At 46.8% G+C, this 21,421-nt stretch overlaps 1 protein-coding gene and 2 long non-coding RNA genes across 3 annotated transcripts; 1 reads left to right on the forward strand and 2 right to left on the reverse strand.

The window, feature by feature from the left end:
• Nucleotides 1–42: 42 nt before the first annotated feature.
• On the reverse strand, nucleotides 43–961 carry LOC123160766 (uncharacterized). The gene is made up of 2 exons (XR_006480366.1): nucleotides 417–961; nucleotides 43–297 (listed from the first exon to the last, which is right to left on the reverse strand). It is a non-coding gene; the product is annotated as an uncharacterized lncRNA (long non-coding RNA).
• Nucleotides 962–1,274: 313 nt separating this feature from the next.
• Nucleotides 1,275–6,809, forward strand: LOC123159923 (uncharacterized). The gene is made up of 6 exons (XR_006479920.1): nucleotides 1,275–1,843; nucleotides 2,193–2,278; nucleotides 3,003–3,061; nucleotides 3,487–3,576; nucleotides 5,402–5,441; nucleotides 5,607–6,809. It is a non-coding gene; the product is annotated as an uncharacterized lncRNA (long non-coding RNA).
• Nucleotides 6,810–19,857: 13,048 nt separating this feature from the next.
• LOC123156075 (arogenate dehydrogenase 2, chloroplastic) lies at nucleotides 19,858–21,276 on the reverse strand. The gene has a single exon (XM_044574237.1). The coding sequence runs from the start codon at nucleotides 21,204–21,206 to the stop codon at nucleotides 20,082–20,084; it is 1,125 nt and encodes a 374-aa protein (XP_044430172.1). The 5' UTR covers nucleotides 21,207–21,276; the 3' UTR covers nucleotides 19,858–20,081.
• Between the last annotated feature and the right edge of the window lie 145 nt (nucleotides 21,277–21,421).

The following is a 21,421-nucleotide window of genomic DNA, read 5'->3' on the forward strand; positions in this document are numbered from 1 at the left end:
TAGATGCCAACAAAAACAATTACTGTGTGTGCGACTTTCCGATGATCATATCCAACTAGACAAATATGTCTCCTCCGTCCTTAATGTAAAAGAAAAGCATAATTACAGTATAGAAAAGTCTGCGTTTGTGTAGATTGAATCGAACAAGCGAACAACAGGGGCAACGCAGGACGACCGTCGCTGTCTCCGAATCCAACAAGCTAAGCATATTAGCATTGTCCAGCAGCTACACATCAGTTGATCCCCCAATTTCCCAAGCAAGCATTCACATTTTTCAGCAGCTACACACCATGTAACCTGAAGGGAAGAGGAGAAGAAAGCTGAACCTCGTGCAATGCTAAACTTTGGTCACTTGTGGATCCAAAGAACTGAATCGAGAAGCACCACCACCACACAAGCAAGAGGACGCATCTCACCGTCGCTCAAAGTCCCACAGATGTACTAGCTCGTAGCAACAGAAGACGCAGCAGCACGAGATCACAGCCACCTCGTTTCAGTCGCGGCGCCACACCCGCACCCACAAGAAGCCCGTAGAGCACCACACTCCTGGACTCCGCCGCCACCCTGCTCCGGCAGCTCGTCGCAGCCGCCCGAGCGCCGGCCCCAGACCTCGCCGGCGCCGTCTTCCCTTGCAATCACCGCCCCTGCCTCGACAGACGCCGCGCCGCACAAGCCGACCTCCACAGCAACCACTTCGTCGTCTTTGTCGCCGCATCCGCGGCAGCAGCAGAGATTTTGAGGAGGAAGGGGAGGAGCAGGGCGGCGCCGTGGGAGGAAGGGGAGGAGAGGGAAGGAGGGGAAGGAGAGGAGGCAGGGAAAAAGCAGAAGCATCGCTTGTCGCGTAGCGAGTCTTTACCTGACCAAGCAGCACCTGTAGGTGGGAATCGCGACGACACGCATCATATCGTGCGGCCAGGAGTCGGCCGCTCGACTCGTTCAGTGCGCGTGCACTTTCTAGATTTTAGGTTGATTCATTCAGCCCGCACGATGTGCGCTGCTGTCCCCTGACAGTGTACCTTCTAACTGCGTGGTAAACATCTGGTCGTTTATTCTTTTGTATGCTATGTGCTCGGGTTAGAGCGGATGACGACTGGGCCTCTCTTTTGCATGGGCCCATCTCGCAATCACAGCGCGTGTTTGTGTTCGGGTGGAAAAAACAGGTTGGCAGTAAAAAGAGGGGAGGACCTGTGGCCCGCACCGCGTCGAGCCAATCTACTGCCGAAAACCTAGCGCACCAGAGCCTCACGCCCTCTTCTTCCCCTCCGTGCCGTCCTGCCTCTACACACCTCATCATTGGCCACCCTCCTGGCACGTTCTTCTGGCCCTCTTCTCCGGCGCTCGAGGTGCGGCAGCGGTGGCGGCGCTCCTCCTCACGGGCATGGCCACATCTGCCTGTGCTCGGCAGAAGGAGTGGCTGATGTGATGGCAGATGCGTGAGGAGGAGGAGGTCGCGGTCATGGCGGCGCGACGGAGGTCGTGCCCGTCCGGCGTGCGGCACAAGGCTGCGGCGCTCTTCGTCGAGGCGGAGGTGAGTGGCTGCGGTGATGGCAGATGCATGAGGAGGAGGATGCCGTGCTCAAGGCGGCGCGATGGAGTTCGTGCCCGACCGGCACGGCACCAGGCTGCGAGGGAGAAAGAGAGAGGAAATTGGAAAGTGAGGCCTGACAACAGACGGTAGAGGGACAGAGGGTCACCGGCCGGCGTCGTCCTGTGCCGGCGAGGTCGCTTGCCTGGTTGCCAAGGAGGGAAAGGCGATGGGACAGGCATCCGGGGTGGCGGCGGTGGCTGGACTCCAGGACCTGGCCGAGGTGGTTCTTGCCAAAGAAGCAGGCGGCAGCGCAAGGTATAGAAGAGGGCAACCCGTGTGATTTGTTCTCTGTTGATTCCCCTCTTGTCTCTGGTCTAATTTGGTGGTCAAAACAATGGCAGTTTTCTTCATTGGCTAATCTGATTTGGGGCTGAGTTTTTACCTAGATTTCTTCTTCTTACAGTTCCTTTATGACTTGCTGTTCATGGCTTGCTATGGTTGCAACAAAGGGAACCCGATATAACTTTACTCTTCTCATTTCTTTGGCTAGGTGTATAAACATACATGCACATGTATATCTAATTGGATTGTTAGCTGGATATTTTCTCTAATGTACATCTGTGAAATTACTAATATGTGGATTTCCTAAACATGGTATTTGCAGATATGAGAAAGAATAAATAGGACCAAGAAAATTAGTTGCTCGTATATCATGTGTCGCAGAGAGAAGAACCTGGTTGGAAAAATTTGGTATGCCAAGTAATCTGCAAGTACAGAATTATCATCATAGCAAATAGAATTATCTGAATATTGTTTGGCGGTACAATTCCTCAAATTGGCTCATTTAATTTAGATTGTACGCCCAGTTCTTGTTGTCTTGATTACTCCATTCATCCCAACTGCAAAATACATATTTTTTCTGAGTCATGTAAAATTGTACTGCCTTGACTAATTAATGCATTCATCAAATGCCTTTGCTTATGATAGTATCTCTTTGGCAAAAGCTTAGTGATCAATCAGTTTAAATTTGATGGAAACAATTTTGTATATTGCTTGGTTTTTTTGAGTAGCAGCAGAGTATCTTGCTTGCCATTTACAACGAATATATGTATTACCTCTCTTTGTTGTTGTGATCATAGAGTATCCCAGATTTTCTTAGTCCGGTTGGAACTTCGAGGTCCAGATTATATCTATGTTATCTTGAAATATTTCTAATCCCACATCTTGCTGGAGTAGCCTGGAAGTCTCTTCTGATCATTGATAGATCGCTCCTCTACAGTAGAGGTGCATATGTACAAGCATTACAGTGTGTTCCCACTCAATGAGCCGTTAATTGTAAATAGATGACATGTACTTAGAACAGACTATTGTGGAAGCGTTCCTTCTTTAGTGCTGAATTATGTATTTATGTATGAAGTAGGATGCCCATGATTACACCAACTTTGATCAGTTGTTTCATTTTTCTTGTTGGCAGTTTGTCCGAACTTGGCAAAGCAGCTTGTCAAGACAGGGCACATATTCAGGACAGAAAAGGTTAGTTTATTGTACTCCCTCCGATCCATAGTAAGTTTTGCAGCTTTGAACTAAGGTTGAACTAACCTTAGTCCTTAGTTTAGAACTGCGACACTTATTTTGGATCGGAGGGAGTATGAAATAATCGTTGGATAATGAAATGGCTTGATACTTGGAACATAGTTTGGCATCTCCCCTATTCCAATATTTTTGCTGGCATTTTTGATCAATTTCGAAACCACCATAGCTCTAATCACACAGATTGTTGATTTCATTTTTTGGTGTTCGAATAATTCCGGTATAGAAGATTGGGAGGTATGCCAGTGCTCTAGCTGAAATGTGGATTCTGTCAAATAAAAATGTTTATCAGGGGGCTTTCATTAGCTAATTGCATATTTTTGTAAGCTATGCTATGAAATTTATGGCCTTATCTAAGCTTTGTATAGGTTGCGTGTGATGTGATCATTTCATGGATATGAAGCTTTAAATTGGGCTCGTATTTGCAGAGCAGAAATATAGAGAATCGACATCTGAAGGTAAATAAATTGCTTAGTTATGTTGTTGCTTTATATATTTTTGCAGAGAAGGTTTGGGAAGGGGAAATAGCTGGTCGTTGGGTGTGGCTTTCGTAGTTGTTATTCGTATGTTCTGGTCATTTGTTGTTTCCTGAAACTCTATTCTGGCTAAGGATACACTGTTTTGCAAAATGATCTTCAGAAAATTGTATCGAGGATACAATTGATAAATGTCTTCTGCTTGAGGCTTCCTTGGACTATCACACAATCCCCTTCGATGTACTGGCCATCCTTGAAACTATCACTAACCAACTGCTGGGAAGAGGCCAATAGAAAGAAAGCACAACATGAACCTGTATAGACCAGCACCTTCTTAAAGAAAGACCTAGGACCCAGAGAAGGACAAGATACTATATACTTGGCCAGTTTGGAAATGAAAAGGCTCTCCTTCCGCTTATTTCATTGTCCCTGGAAAAGGAGAATGAGAATCGATATATACAAAGTATTGCCAATTTTTGACTCGATATAATTAGCAGTTTAGCACCAATACTTCTCAAGATATAACTCTGTATATAATAACAAAGTCAATATATACAAAGAGATGTTTTTCCGTAAATTGCACAAAGCTTGTCTGACTACATTTGCATTATCCTGTCAAAATATTATTGAACTGCATGGTAGACACATGAAAAATATGAGAACATGTTGTTCATGCGTAAATGAATATATGATTGAATTATTGGTAGCAAGCATGTTGGGTGGTGTGTATTAAGCGTACCATGTTGAACTTGTTTTTGCTATATAATAGGAGGTCACCAATTTGGAATTATCAGCGCATGTAAGCATGGAATAATTCTGTTAGTAACCATATTTATAGTATTGATTTATCGATTAGGTTTAATGTCGGTAGGAGTGGAAAATATTTGGCTACAATAGTGTTAATGCAAGTTAAGTTTATGCAAACAATAAATCATATGAAGGAAGCACTCCATGATTTGATGAAGGCAAAGGAAAAAAAATCATTTGATCTGCCTGGTGTAACTGAGTAGCAAAAGAGAAGTAAACATGACAGAATCAAACAACTACATATGAATTAGATTCTTAAGGCAAGATCATTTGCTACAACTAAAATATTCATGAGCTAAACTGGTGATAGTGATATGACACAACCATCAACGTTTGCAATAAGAAAAAGGGTAGTACAAACAATAATCCCGGGGACAATCTTCTTGATGTGGTGGTGCGATGAATCGACCAGACGGCTGCTGCAAGGAGGAGGCAGGTGTGCGAGGCCTCCTACTCCTTCCCCCCCCCCCCCCCCGCTGACACCGCTCGCCCTGCTCCTTCCCCCTCTGCTGCATGCCCTACTCGCCAGCCTGAGCGACAGAGAAGAAACATTTAAAGTTTGCACATGTTTACAGAAATTTATAGGCACAAACAACTTTGGAGAGATCCATTTTCAAAAGAAAAGTCAACAGCTAGGAAAATAGCCCAAAAGTGTGTACATTTATTGGTATGCTTGAACAGAACATCAAACTGAATTCTATTGTGTTGTCTATCTGTATTGTTACTCAGATCTTACATTTCAATTTTGTATTTTTGTCGATGCAAGTGTGTTGTTCCTACTATAAAACAACATGGATTTCTATAAATTAAATTGTATATATTGTGGAAGAATATCCTATGTATGTCTATATTCATGTTCATGCCTACTATAAAATAAACATTCTTCATTGACTATGCTTTTTCCTTCTGTTAATGATGTTATGCAGCTCTCCATCTTAAATTCCTTCTTCATTCACTTGAAATATTTCATAACTATTTTTCTGTGTATTTGGTTTAACAGTCTGACCTATGATCAAACTGAAGGTGCCTAGCATGTTCTGGTATGCATTTCTTAATTTCTCTTGATTTATGTTTCTGTTTTTGCTTCGTTTCATATTAAACCGATTGTGTTTGTATATATTGAAGAGGTTATTTCTCGTGTGAGTTACTATTTTTTTCCACTTCCGAAGCACCTAACTCAGGTTTTGATATTTCTTTGTTTGTAGGGTGCAGGTTCCTTTATGGTCTACTACTTTACAAGAGAAAACATTTCTCTCGAAGGAGCTGCTGATAGGGCTATCTTAACAACAAACTGGACGGAGTTCTTCACATTGCAAACATTGATGAAGGAATGATGTATGCCTTCACCTTCAGGCGCAAGGCAAAACGCCTCTGCCTTTGTCTAACCGTTCGTTCACACACACACACACACACACACACACACACACACACAACTTGTGTACCAGACTTCATGTTTATAATGCTCTTATGCTATCCCCACATTGCTTCGCCTTTTCTTATGGATTACCTCTTAGTATAGATATTATAGATCGTCCATCTGAACTACTATAAGTATGAGCACAAATAGATAGGCCTGTATTTCTCTCTTCCTTAAGCTTCTCTACAATATGCACAAAATACATGGTTCTAATTGGCCTTTTGCGCCATTGACGCAACGGGTCATCTAGTTGGATTAATCGACAAAGCAGTAAGCAGTCACGCCTCAACGCGGACAGAGCCCAGCCCCAAATTTCCTCACTGAAAGCCTGACAATTTCCCAGAATCGTCTCCTCCGAAGCCACCGCCGATGCACCACCGCCTCTCCCAAATCGCTTCCTCTCTCTCTCCAATACTACAGATGAGAACATGATGACGACTCGAACACACTAAAAAAGCAGGGAAACGACACGGCCCACCGATTTTGACCAACACAAACATCGGTTGGGGTCAGGCCTCCCTTCGAAGAAAAAATCCCGGAGCTCTCTCAGGCCTCCCTTTCTAGGGAGATTGTAGTTTCTGGGAGTACTATTTTACTTCTAAAACATTATTAGTCACTTATGGTCTACACATCAGAACAATAGGACAAACTGAAAGATTAGAAGATTGTAGTTCTTTGCATATTTCTGTCTATGCAGGACACATATCTCCATCATTCTCTCACATAGAAAGAAGAAGAACATTACAGAGGAGGAAAACAGATGTTGTCGATCTCCATGGATCCAAGGATTGAAGGCCTCAATCAAGAAGGAAAATAATGGAGATTCCATATTTAATTTTTGCCAATTTCATCATGTCTTCTTGTAATCAACCAATACTCTAACAATGAATGGTTTTATCCTGTGCGCGTATGCATTCATGGGGATCACACGAAGAATTGATCAATCTGTACTACAAAGAGGAACAAGAGAAGGAGAGAAGATACCAGGCCATTCCCAACTTTCTTTTCTTCCATTGGTTGAAGTGCAGGAACAAGGGGCAGCCGTTGTACTTTGCTCACATCATCAACGACGACATCATTGTCTCCCTAATGGCGGCGACCAACCTGCGCGGTTCTCCCCGGCATGCGGCGCGAGCGTGGCAAGGCCAGTGGCTCCTCCCGGGTAGAAGCAATTCGGCGATGCACGGCCCTTGCTCCAGGACCTCCCCCGAGAGAACAGCAAGTGCAGCAGAGAAGAATACCATCGCCCCCCTCTGCGAACCGAAGACAAGGGCATGCCCCCACAGCCTCCGCTGCCGCCGCAAAGCCTATACTATTGCCAAAGTGAACGCAAGAACAGAAGCAGCCAGCGACACGCACGCTAAAATAGGCCTCGCACACACTATTGGCGCCACCTCCGGGGCGCCGCTCTTCTTCTACCTCTTGCCTCACACAAGGAGAAACATAGGAACACACACACGCGCGCGCACCAAGGAAGAACACACAAGCTTTGTCAAGAGGCTCCTTTGGTGATCACACGGTGGCTACATTGTTTTCCAGCCCTCACGGCCTTCTTTCCATTCATCTGTTGAACTTAAATAGCCTGTAAAAATGACTCAAACGCACGCAGTAAACCCGGCCACACTCGGCCACTAAGTCACATACTAACTAATCTCCTACATGCAGCCCATGTCCACCACTTGCGGAACTACTCTATAACGGCCATGGACTTGGCCAGCATGCATATCACCTATCCACTCCTATGCATGTGCTGGGTGCGTTTGGTTTCTCGGCAAAAAAAGTTATTGCCTTGCTAGGCTAGGCTTGCCGTTTGGTAGCGTAAAAAAATCCTAGCTTTTGGGGCAGCTAGCCTCGTCGGGCCAGATAATCCTCGCCCCGCGAGGAGAGCCGATTCGACTCGCCCTCGACGGTAAATCAGGAACGCGCGAAAAATTCTACACCGAATTCTCCGGATGGGTAAGTCCGACTGCAACGAATCCCTACATCTTCGTTCTCCACTCGACCTATTCCTCCACTTTCCCCCCGATTTTTCCTCATCCCCAACGAAATCCTCCGAAGTCTTCTCCATCGGCTGCAGGGATAAATCAAGCGAGCTGGCCCAAGTTCCCCTGCACGATTAGCTGAAGGCGCTCCAGATCTGACAACGAAAGCCTACATCCGCTACATCTGCTTCCATCCGCGTTGCTTAAGTCTGTGTCCGCCTCCATCTCTTGAGTTCTCCTGTATGCGTCTTGGCAATAGATTAGCTGGTTCAGAAATTGATTAGTCCTAGAAGCTACAAATCCTAAATACTCCCTCCATTTTTTTATACAAGGCCACAAACCCATATTACAGGTACCAAGGCAAAAGTAAATGTGTACTTAAGCCAATATTGCAAGCTAGCTTGTCTCCTTGTTTGTTGTGTTAATTAATGCATATTTTTCTGTTCCATCCATAACAAGTCAATGCTCTCACTCCTTTTGGTTGATCAATGAGGCGCATGCAAGCCAACTTTCTCACACCCACATGCATGCAAGAGATAGTTAATGTTCTCTTTGCTAGTACGAAAGCAAACATCATCAATTTTGTCTCGATTAGTGTTAGTGGCCTTCTATAGATACAAATTTTAATTTTAATAGTGGTCTTGTATATAAAAATGAAGGGAGTACTATCTTTCTACTCCCCGTGTTCTTATCCAAAGTTGGATTTTTGTTGGGTGAGCTGGCTTTGGGATTAGATTGGTACAACTAATGTGATAGCAAACTGTGGCGTTGGAGTTGGGGAGGATACTGTTGTTTGCAGGCACCCAGATCTTGATTTTTGTTTCAGGCCAGACTACAATTGAGTACTAGTGTATGACATGAATTGATTTTACTGGTACATGTATGATGCATCTGCATCTGAATCCTTAATTTGGTCTGTTCTAAATCATGCATACACAGTATCTACTTAGCATTCATCTGAACTTATTCATTACTTCTGCATATGTATTTTCTTAACGAACAAAGCCTTCTTTGTTTTTGTCTTCTGCCTGCATCTTAATTTCATTTATATCAACAAAGATTTATCTATGATAGTCCTAGACTCTGTATGTACACCATGTTGTGTGAGTCATTAATAGTCGATCTTCTTTGATTTATTTATAGATGGACGACAGTGCGCAAATTAACAGAAAAATTGCATTCTTCAGTGCTTTTGTAGTGGCATATTGTTCATTGATCATATATCTACGGAAATGTTAACGCCCACACGTGTGGGCGTTTGCACATCGCCCACACGCCTCCATCACCACTCATTTTGCCACGTATGAATAGATGACATCAGTATAATTTTTTTTGGTTTTCGGCTTAAAAATGTTGTATCTCCTAAATAAAAAAGCGAACTAAAAATCCGTTTTCACCATTAAATCCGTCTCGACGAGATCTTCAAAACTAGACCCCATGTTGATATGTTTGGACGAATTTTTTTTTGCCAGAAGTTGCCACGATGTTTACACTGCAGTTGCCATAGGGCTTAAACTAAAGTTGCCATGTGGCAATTTTAGTTTGTAGATCATGGCAATTTTAGTATTTTGATGATGACAACTCCAGTACTTTAATCATGAAAATTATTTTTTGTATGAACCATGGCAATTTTACATGCATGTATCATGACAATTTTAGTTTATGGTTTATGGCAAGTCTAGTTTCTTAATTCTCCGTTTTATAAATGTCAAAATTTACTTTTAAATGTAGAAGAAAATAGCTGAAACATATCATGGCAACTTCAGTGTAAACATCATGGCAATTCATATACAATAGACATGGCAACTTTTAATCCAAAAAAAATTTCATCAAAACATATCAACATGGGATCTAGTTTCGAAGATCTCATCGCGAGGGATTTAATGGTGAAAACGGATTTTCAATCGGATTTTTCGTTTAAGAGATAAAACATTTTAAAAACTGAAAATCCAAAAAGATTCCTGCATGCATACATGCGATGACGTGGCAATCTGTTTACATTAGAGACGTGTGGTGCGTCTCCCTTCCTGCCACACGTGTGGCAGTTAGCGCGACCCTATATCTAAGCAATTCTAGTCACCCTACAAGATACTCATTGTTAGAGAGAAATAAAGAAAGAATGGCATATCTACGGAAATTGTATTGCGGTGAGGAGAAACACTGCATTGGCGAATTGCGCATGGAAAAATCAGTGTTCTTCAAACTGTGTGATAAATTATGGAGTATGGGTCCACCTAAAGATACATGGCATTGTACTGTAGAGGAGCAAGTTGCCATGTTCCTCACTACAGTAGGGCATCATAAGAAAAATATCGACATTAGTTTCCATTTCACAAGGTCAGGTGAGACAGTGAGTCGTTACTTCAACAGAGTTTTATTTGCAATTGGGAAACTTGGACCAGAAATGCTTAGACATCAAACACTTGATACACCATCAAAGATTCAAGGCAACCCACGATTTGATCCCTATTTTAAGGTATAATATAGTGTCCATCTAGTTACCTATAAATTTTAAAATAATTTCATAATGCAATAGGTGTATTACTAATTAATTGTTACTTGGATGTTTAGGATTGTATTTGGTGCTATCGATGGTACACATGTTCCATGTAACGTTCCATCTCGGATAGTCGACAGATTTCGTGGCAGGAAACCATTCCCTACCCAAAATGTTCTCGCGGCGGTCGACTTTGATTTGTTGTTCACTTATGTTTGTGCGGGCTGGGAGGGTTCGGCCCACGATTCAACTGTTTTAAGACATTCTCTTGAGCATCCAAATGGCCTTAGAGTCCCTGAAGGTAGGCCCCTGCATTTGTTACATATGAACATAGAACATATAGAGTAAATGAGTCATTAATTGTTGACAATGTCATGTTAGGTAAATACTACCTTGCAGATGCGGGTTATGCAGCTAGGCGAGGATTCCTACCACCGTTCCGTCAAACTCGATATCATTTGCGTGAATGGAGGAGTAATAATAGACCCCGCACCCAGAATGAGCTATTCAACCTAAGGCACTCATCCCTTCGTACGACTGTTGAAAGGGCATTTGGAACATTGAAGAATCGTTTCAAAGTTCTGACAACTAGGCCTTATTATCCCTTTCCTTCACAAGTACGAGTCGTCATAGCATGTTGTATCCTTCACAACTGGATATTACTAAACGGGGGTCCTGATGAACTAGTCTACAGTGAGCAGAACTGGTTTGAGCAATATCCAAGATCAGCTCCATGTCCAACCGGATTTACGTGAGGAACAAAGGGAGGTTCTTAGAGATAGGGATACCATGGCAGCCAATATGTGGAGAAATAGGCATAATGTTAGACGTGGTTGAATTTTTTTCAAGCTTTCTGTATGATTTGTTGATTCTAAGTTGTATTACCACTTAGAAGAACGACTTGTACATTTTCTTTCTTCAACTTGTAACCATGATTTATTTCCCTTGGTACGAGTGCAATGCGATATGCATCTCAGAGGTGTTATTCCGTCTTTGACTTATAAAATTAATTGATGCCACAGGGATATGGCAGGTAACAACATGGTGTGGCAGCCTCAAGTTGTAGATGAAATGCTACGTTACTACAAAGAGAAGATTCAGTCTGAGGGAAAACAATTTGTCTTCAAAGAGACACATCATGAGGAGTGTGCAAAACAAGTCAATGCTAAGTTTACCACCGCGTTCACACAAAGGCAAGTTTATCACAAGTTCCATAAGCTGAAAGATCAGTGGAAGATCATACTAGAGGCGAAGAATTTAAGCGGTGCCAATTTTGATGATGTCAACAAGATAATATTATATGATGACACTGAAGTTGTTCGTATGAAGAATGTGAGCACTACTTCTAAATTTTGTGAAACTATATTTCCATCTTGTATTATGTTTTGTCTTTTATAACTAACATTTTCATGCTTCCTTCTCTCTTCCAGAACAAAGACAAAAGGGCAAAATATATCAATGTGCCTATTGCCAACTTTGATGAGATGGAGTTCATATTTCAGGATAAGCATGCTACCGGAGAGTTCACGGTCCTTCAAACACCCTATGACTGTGTTCATGCTCGTGACAAGGATTTTGTTGGTGATACCGAGAAGAGTGCGATTGATATCGATGTTGATCTTGCAACACAATATGATTCAGATTGTCTTCCTGACGACACCAATAATGAAAGCTCATCTTCGAAGCGTCCTAGAGGTGGCAAAGGCGATAAAGGTAAGAGGGTGAAGTGTGAGGAGAGTGTAGTTCAAGACATGACGCGGTCTCTGCGTGATATGCCGGATACTATGCGTTTCACACACGTGACCAACCCGAATGAGAATTTATTCAAAATAATTGATGACATGGAAGAATACCCTCTCTTCGTCCAGCTTGCACTACAGACATCTTTGGCCACCAATGAACAAGTGGCGTCCATGTTGAAAGGGAGGCCGATGACTGCTATTCAAGAGTTTGTGCGGCGCTGGGTCGGTGATAACTTTCCTGAACACGTTCATGTTGCTCCTGACGTGTGATTCATTTTGCTGCAAATTTTTAGGATTATTTTGTATGTCTTCAACATCGTCTCCTAGGGAAATAATGTCCATGGCTCATGCTTGCATGTAAGGATGTCATTCAGTTTTTCATTCCTGGAAAATAAGCTTGTTACTCAGATTTTTTTTATCAGCCAGTGTGTTTGCAAAGTGTGTTAAATTTATAATCATAAAGTTGCGTTGAATTTTTGCATGACTATTTACAACTTGATCTGCCTGTAGTCATTTCTCTGTTTCACTGATTTTTCAACGATATTGTACTGTTGATGCATTTGTTATAAGCTAGATGTATTTGAATACTGTGAAGACGAGCTACTTTGCCCGCGGCACAACCAAACAACTAGCTGTTGGCCCTTACCAGCAACGGCATTGAACCAAACGTGCAGCTAAGGCAAAGGTAGCCCATCCGAGCTAAGCTAGCTAGGCTAGCTCAGCTATGGGCAAGCTGGGCAATACAACCAAACGCACTGGCCAAGCAATCTCTCAACGGCCGCAAACCAAGCCGTCCAGCTAACTGACTTGTGCATGTTTCGAGCCACACTCTGCCGCTTCATCCACACGCTCCGGCCATGCACCCGACCGCCTCCAACAGATCGCGAGTGGCCTCTGACTCAACCTGGACTAGACCTACATGGTGGACACGAACGCGAGAACACTCACGTGTCACCAACACGCACGCTCACCACAGCGCTGCGTCCCGCCTGTCCCATACGCATCCGATGCGCCCGACGAGTCCGACCGCACCAGTGCGTCCCGTATGTCCCGCACGCACCCGACGCGTCCGACGAGCCCGACCGCACCAGACGCCGTGACTTATTCCAATACACATCCCCTAAGCCACGGCCTCGCCATCGCCGGAGTAGCTCATGTCAATATCGTCATCACGACCGTGACCCAGCCCACAGACCCGACCTGGCGCACTGACGTCGGTCGCACCGTGCTCCATCACGTCTCTGGCGACATACGCCGAGCTTCTTCTCCGCCGGCGACACACGTCTGGCATTCCTCGGCGACAAACGCCGTTGATGCCATCGCGCTCAACCGCAAGTCTTTCCGGACGCCGCTTCATGACGTAGCACCGCGCCGCTGCGTCCTCCGCCGACGCGCCGCATCTCCATGCTACGCGCCACTGCGCCTCCACGGTCGTCGCGCCGGCCGCCGCGGCCCCTGCGCCACCACGCATGTCCTCCGCGACCGCCGCTGCTCATCACGCGCACGGCATCACACTGCATCACCGCGGACTTGTCGCACACCACAGTTGATGCCTATGTCCGCCGCGCTCGCCGCGGACGCCGCCGCACGCCATGGCCGCCCCTCGAACCTGGTAGCTCTGATGCCAATTTTTGGCGCTCCGGCCGCCTCCGGAGCGCCGCTCTTCTTCTACCTCTTGCCTCACACAAGGAGAAACACAGAAACACACACACACACACGTGCATCAAGGAAGAACACACAAGCTTTGCCAAGAGGCTCCCTTGATGATCACACGGTGGCTACATTGTTTTCCAGCCCTCACGGCCTCCTTTCCATTCATCTGTTGAATTTAAATAGCGTGTACAAATGACTCAAACGCACGCAGTAAACCCGGCCACACTCGGCCACTAAGTCACGTACTAACTAATCTCCTACATGCAGCCCATGTCCACCACTCGCGCAACTACTCCACAATGGCCACGGACTTGGCCAGCATGCATATCACCTATTCACTTCTATGCATGTGCTAACAGACTAAGGCCTCCTTTGATTTGGAGGAATTTCATAGGAATTTTACATGATAGGATTTTTATAGGAGTTTTTTCTTTAGAGCCTTTTGGTTCATAGGAATGAATTCCTATTCCTACATAGGATTGGTTTCTATCCTTCATATTTCATAGGAAAATAAAAATGAGCCTAGACTCAATGGAAAAATTTCTTTGGTGTGAACCAAATGACGTATCTTTTTCTATCCCTACTTATAGGATTTGAGATACATGTCATCTCATTTCCTATAAATTTTCTATTTCTATGATAATCCTATCCTATGAGCCAAAGGAGGCCTAACTAAGGGCATGGCCAAGCAATCTCTCAACGGCCGCGAACCAAGCCGTCCAGCTAACTGACTTGTGCACGTTCCGAGCCACACTCTGTCGCTTGATCCGCACGCTCCGACCGTGCACACGACACGACCGCCTCCAACAGATTGCGAGCGGCGCCACACTCTGCCGCTTGATCCGCACGCTCCGGCCGTGCACACGACGCGACCGCCTCCAACAGATTGCGAGCGGCCTCTGACTCAACCTGGACTAGACCTACATGGTGGACACAAACGCAAGAACACTCACGCGTCACCAACCCGCACGCTCACCACGGAGCTGCGTCCCGCATGTTCCGCACGCATCCTACGCGCCCGACCAGCCCGACCGCATCAGTGCGTCTTTGCATGTCCTGCGCGCACCCGACGCGTCCGACGAGCCCGACCACATCAAACGCCGTGGCTTATTCCAACACACGCCACCTCACCTTAACAAGCCCATTTAGAACCGACATATCCAAAATCGGGCCCACTTACCGCCTACACATTTCTCAAAAAAAAAAAACCTTACCGCCTACACAGCCCCAACTCACCTCACGCTCTCATTTCCTGGGAGCTTAGTACTTGCAGTGATTATAATTTGTTGCAAACTAAAAGTACCACAGTAGGAGCACGATGGACACAGACGCCACGTCGTCTTTGCCTGTCCTTCTCCTTCACAGCGCACAGTTCCCCGTATCGATATCAACACATCAAATTCGAGATAATTGCACGTATCATCCCGGAACTTGCCGGCTCGGTCTAACTCGGTCCTGAAAGTTGAGTATCGATTCAATACGGTCCTGATTCTTGAAAATACGTCCACACTACGGTCCTGGAACTTGGGCAGCCAGTCCTGGCTCTACACTTGGGAGCTGAAGGGCGGGACCGGTGATGACGTGGCACGCGGGCTGATACGTGGTACCTACGCCAAGTGTAGAGCCAGGACTGGCTGCCCAAGTTCCAGGACCGTAGTGTGGACGTATTTTCAAGAATCAGGACCGTATTGAATCCATACTCAACTTCCAGGACGGAGTTGGACCGAACCGGGATGATACGTGCAATTATCTCCATCAAATTCCCGTGTGGAATCGTGTGGTGATACTGATATGAACAGTCCGTTCCGTCCAAGTCCAACCACTCTGTTTGTACCCCCGGCCCTCTGTTGCATTATACTGTACCACGTATATTCCCGTGGCACCACTAGCTAGCTAGTGCATGCTAGTGCTTGTCTGAGCCAGCGTTGCACTTTTACAGCTAAAGCGGTCTCTTGCAGCAGGCAAGCGATCGAGGCAGCCCCTTTCCGTGCATAAGCAGCTCTGTTTTCTCTTCAGCGGCAACGATCGACGCGAGCCGTCGGTCCGTTTCCGTGTATAAGTAGTCACTAGTGAGTAGTGAAGTCTGCGAGTAAAAGCAGAAGCAAAGCAACCCCGATACCTACCGATCAATACTGCGTGCAAAGGAACACCCAAGTTGATGGAGCGGAAAGGAACCGATGGTAAAGAGGGTGTAGTACGTGCACAGTGCGCTCCACAACGCCAGACCCGCCAATGCGTGTCTGCGTTCTCAGCTGGTGCCAGTTGGGTTCTGCTGCTAGGAATATCACAAGGTGGTCTCTCTCGATCGGTGTCTGAGTTCCGAGCCACGTAAAGGAGCATTGGCACCACCTCCTCCATAAAAGGCTCGCCATTGCTTCTCCTTCACAATTCACTTCCTCCAACCGTCAACAGACAACAACAAGGGACTCCATCTAGCCAGCCAGCCAGCCAAAGACGATGAGGCCAAAAGCCCTGACGCTGCTCCTGCCTCTCGCCTTCCTCCTCCTCCTCCTCCTCGTACCACCGCTGGCATCAGGTACGCACGCACCTCGTTTCGCAAACTAACTGACTTGATCATGCATGCAGCTACATGTTAAAATCTGGTCTTCTTCTTCTTCTTCTTCTTTGCTCAAATCAAACTGTGATCCACTGATGATGTCTGTTTATCCCACTAATTTTATTACTCTTCTTCTTTGCTGCAGCTGAGGCGAGGTCTGATTGTACGAGCCAAGTCATCGATCCGATGGGCAACAAGTGCGATCGCCCGGGTTGTTACTTCAGCAGCCGCGTAGCGTACGCTCAGATAGGGTGCCATAAACCCGCGGTCAGTTGTTCTTGGACCGCCTACTGCAGCAGCGAGGGGTGCAACTTCACCTACTGCATGTATAGCTAAGATAGGCTGGCATGTCCATCTCATGGAATAACAAAGATTATATCGTGGCAATGCAATATGTACTACCTTCGTTCCTAAATATAAGATGTTTTGCCAGTTTAAACTGAACCAACGAGACCTCTTATGTATATTTAGAAACGATGTACCAGAGTCGTGAATTATTAACATGCCTACCATGAATATGTCTCTTTTCTATATCATCCAGAAATCATGTTCAATTTATGTACTATAAGCATTAACTCTCCGCGTATCTTTGCCTTTGGTCTATCGGATACTAGTCCAAGGAAATTACTGTGCGATGATCAATGCGTGCAAGGATGATTGTAAAGGGGAGCATTGTATCGGTCGTGGTTGTTGCCACAATTTCCATATATAATTGATGCTGTTCCAGGAGGGTATGTGTGGGGAGTACGTGGATTTACGAACCGAAAAGGCTAGATGAGAGAACCAAACCGAGCCTGAATTTTCAGTTAGTTTTGATATATGGTGGTATAGGATTTAGAAACGATACAAAACTGGGTTTTTGGCTATAAACCAAGAAAATCGGTGAAATTAAAAATACAAATGGCGCACCTCATTTTACATAGTATTAAGTAGGAGTATTTGCCTCTGACATTCAGATTTCACAGTCTACAGCAGGCATTGTATCTGTATGTATGCATGCTTGCATCATTGCATGGAGCCTGACCAAGTTACTACTCTGGCGGCGGCAATCAGCGGCTACCGGCTGCGTCAAGCTCTGCCCAACCACAACTGACCGGTGAAAAGTCGTCTTATGGAGTATCAGTTTCGTAAAGATGATTCATTTGTGTTCTGTATAGTGTTGTGCAAGAGTCAATCCCAATATTGCAGTTAACTCTTTCTGGTTATCTACGGATGAATTTTTTGATTTAGCACTCCAATCCATCATGTTTGTTGTGAATTTGTTTTTTTCTTCTGCGCATCTGTGAATTTGTTTGTTGCATGGCAGAGTACCACTGCCAACAGTAGTTCAATTTCCACAAAAATATTGGTTCAACCGATGGATATTTGGTGATATATTTTGCTACCTTAACGTGTGTTAAAGATATATAAATCTGTATGTGTGAGAGGTAATCTCACCATTTCATCTCTCCTTCCAAACACGAAATAGAACCATTCCATTTTACCTAATTGCCCCTACCAAACACGGAACCAACCCATTCTAATGGAATGGAACCTTAGCATTTCATTCACTTCGTTCCCGAACCAAACACATCCTAAGTAGTGCAGTGCAAGGGCGTGATCTTCTTTTTTAATGCAAGGGACGATCATGATTCACTATTGGTTCTTTAGGCAGGCCCCAGGCCAAATACAGAGCAATACCTAGGTTGGGGGGCCCTTTGTATCCAGAGGGCCAGGGTGACGGGCCCCCACGCCCCCTCGGGGTTGGGCCCGCAGCTACCATGGCTTATATCGAACTCATAGTTTCAAGTATTTGTTGTTGATTACTACCTCGGTTTGCCCCATCATGACTGAGCACCCTACTTCATAAAATTTGCTATGCAAACAGGCAAAAATGTTAAAATAGATTAGCTGGTCTAAAGATAACTCCAAAAAATGCCATAAAATACAAGGAAGGAAAAGACTACACAGTGTGCAATAAAATCTACATAAGTTTGTTATTTTGATGTGTTGACCCAACAAATACCTACAAGTAGTTTGGAATTTCTGCAATGTCCTCTCGTCTCCCTAACCCTAGACAGCTAGGGAAAACTCTCCACTCCAGACTTCACCAGCAAGTCCCTGGATACGCCTCCCCTCTGCTTGCCGCTCCGACGTTCTGTGGGGGGAGGGGAATCCCGGTGCCTTGGCGCTCTGTCAAATGACGACGGTTCTTCTTCGAGTTTGTCTTCCGAACTCCAATCCCTTGCTTTGTCTAGATGTTGCCGACGGAGCTCTGATGTAAATTTGTGTTGTCTCCTTGAAATGGTGAGATTAGGGTATCTCGTTATGTGAGAGATTTGTATGAGTCTACCTCAAGAAGGGTGTACAGAAAATGGTGATCCGGGGACATGGATTACCAACGAGCCATTACAGCATACACACGCACACACCAAAATGTGCTACCAACTCGTATTCACAGTAAGGTCAGGACAAGGGACTGCTTGAGCTGAAAATGGCAAGCTCAGCTACGCCAAGTACCTCAACGCATGGGGAAGATCACTGGAAGGCACTATGGAAGTTGTCGGTCCAACCCAAGGTTAGGGTATTTTGGTGGCGAGTGCTCAAAATTGTTGTCCCATACGTAGAAACATCAGAGACGACGCAATATGTCCTATGTGCGGTATTGACGAGGAAACGCTTTTTCACGCGTTGGTACAGTGCGATCATGCACTTTTATTCTGGCGGGAAGCGGAGGATTTCTTCCAGGTAAATTTGCCAAGGTTGCATCCTGGATCACACTGTAATGAAGGAGGATGCAACAATCATAATCCGGAATTGATCTACACACGATGTTGCGTGCACGATGTGCAGCCGATAATTCCTCTCCACCGTAAGATACTCTAGGAACAACGTCGCCGATGGCTGGATGGCAAACATCGTGCGCGTGTCGTCTAATAAGTGTCGGCTGTATAGCAGGGCTCATCATAATCTCAGTGATGTGGGCGATCTGGACCAGTCTTAACAAGTTTACCCATAATGAGGTTCAGTTCCAGCCTCACAGATTGATGGAGATCATCAGGGATCATGTCCAAAGTCTTGATTTTCCAAAACCAGGAGTGGAGAGACCAGTTCAGAGGCACATTTGGGAGGCGCCGGAGCATGGTTGGATGAAACTGAATTCTGACGGGGCGGTTGATCAGGTGCTGCAACGTTCTGGAACGGGAATAGTTGTGCCAGATGGAGATGGTCAGTTTCTTACTGGCAGGTGTAAAAAATACCAAGGGGCGTTTGATCCGTTGGCGATCGAGCTATCAGCATGTCGGGATGCTATGATACTACTAGCAAGTGAACAAGGCTATAACTATAACCAAGTTGTGATTGTGGAGTAGAAGCGATGGTCGCTCGGTTGGAGATCATATCTATCTCCCGAATTTCCAGGGGTTTGATTTACGTTGGGCTGGGCGGAATGCCAATGAGACTGCCCATGCTCTTCTGATAGACTCTTTTCATGTAATTTTTGATGTACCGCCTGGTTTTCTGATTGACATTTTGCAATCAGAAGTATTCCACCAAAATGAATAAAAAGGCCTTGATGGCGGTTCTAAAAAAAGAGAGAGGATATAAGCTCATCTACACAATGCTGACAATAAAAAAGTACTTATCACACAAACGTTTAAAAGTTCATTGCCCTTCTAGCACAAGCTCACCCACTACCTACTCACGCCCCTACTCGGCTGCTCGACACGATTCGTTGTGAATTCGTCATGTCTTTGGATGGAACGGACCACGGGTCCACGGCAGATCGATGTCAGCGACATAAAGCGAGATTCATTATTATCCCTACTACGACGACGAGTCGTCGGCGTCCAGATCACGGCCGGTCATTAGACAAGGACTCGGCGGTGGACGAGGAGTCCGGGCTCGGCGGGCCGTCCCTGTTGAGCGGCGGCGAGCCCTCGAAGAGCTGCTTCCGGAGCACGTCGTGCAGGTTGTGGAAGAGCCTCCTCTTGACGGTGTCCAGGGCCGCCTCCAGCCGGTGGAGCAGCTCCGTCGAGTTCTTGTTGTACATGAAGAGGCCGTTGTAGAGGTCGAAGCTGTCGCTGCAGGTGTTGTCCACGAGCCGGAGCAGCGTCTCGTACCCCTTGGTGTCGATGGGCGTGGGGCGGAGCCCGAGCGTGGCCAGCATCCGCCCCACGGTGTGTGCCACCAGCTGCGTCTCGGCGGCGTGCGCGTCGTGCTCGGCGCAGGGCATCTCCACCATGCGGCACCCCTCGCGCGCGAACACGCCCAGGAACGCCTCGGCGCGCGCGCGGCGGGCGGGGCAGTCACCGACGCGGACCCTGTCGAACACGAACGGGAGGCCGGCCCAGCCGTCGCGCGCCGACTCCGGGCCGAACATGGGGTGGGTGCAGATGATGTCGAAGTCCTCGGGCAGGTGGCTGAGGAACTGCTTCCTGGGGAACTCCTTGACGGAGAGCACGTCGGCGAAGAGCGTGTTGCGGCGGAAGCGGTGGACGGGGAGCGAGCGGAGCACGGCCTCGGTGGAGAGGATGGAGGTGGCGAGGAGGACCACGTCGGGCTGGCACTCGCAGAGGTCGTGCGGGTCGGAGTAGAAGGACGCGCCGAGGTCGGCCGCAGCGGCCGAGTGGTCGGAGCGGGAGTGCGCCAGCACCGTGTGCCCCTGCCGCACCAGCGTCCGCGCCAGGAACTGCCCGAAGTTGCCGAACCCCACTATGGCGATCTTCAGGCGCGGATGCTCGTCGTCCTCCTCCTCCCCCTCTGCTTCAATGACGCCGGACCCGTTGTCGAACGGCTGCCGCGCAGCGGCCGCGGCACGCACGGCGCGGAGGCGGAGCGGAGCAGCCGCCACGGGCAGAAGGCGCCCCTGCCACCGGCATGCCGCCGTAGACCTGTCCGCGGATTGGAGGCTGCTGCGAGCCGCCGGCCGGCGGCAGGTCAGGGGTTGGTGGAGTCGCGCGGGGGAAGGGATCGCCATTCTTGCGGCTGTCTAGGGAGCGGCGGCGCTGGTCGGTGCGGTACACCATTTATTTGGAGCGGATCTAGGTTTGGACTCTCGAACAAAAAGGAGGCGGTTTTGTGGGCCGGGCTGGACACACGACACGGGCGGCAAAAGAAGCCCAGGAAACCCACCGTTTCGGTAGCCGGGCGACGGGGGAATTGCTCCGAGGGGAAGAGAGAGAGGGGAAGCGG

The sequence above is a fragment of the Triticum aestivum genome, chromosome 7B, assembly GCF_018294505.1.
Source record: "Triticum aestivum cultivar Chinese Spring chromosome 7B, IWGSC CS RefSeq v2.1, whole genome shotgun sequence".
In the NCBI taxonomy this organism is placed as follows: Eukaryota; Viridiplantae; Streptophyta; class Magnoliopsida; order Poales; family Poaceae; genus Triticum; species Triticum aestivum.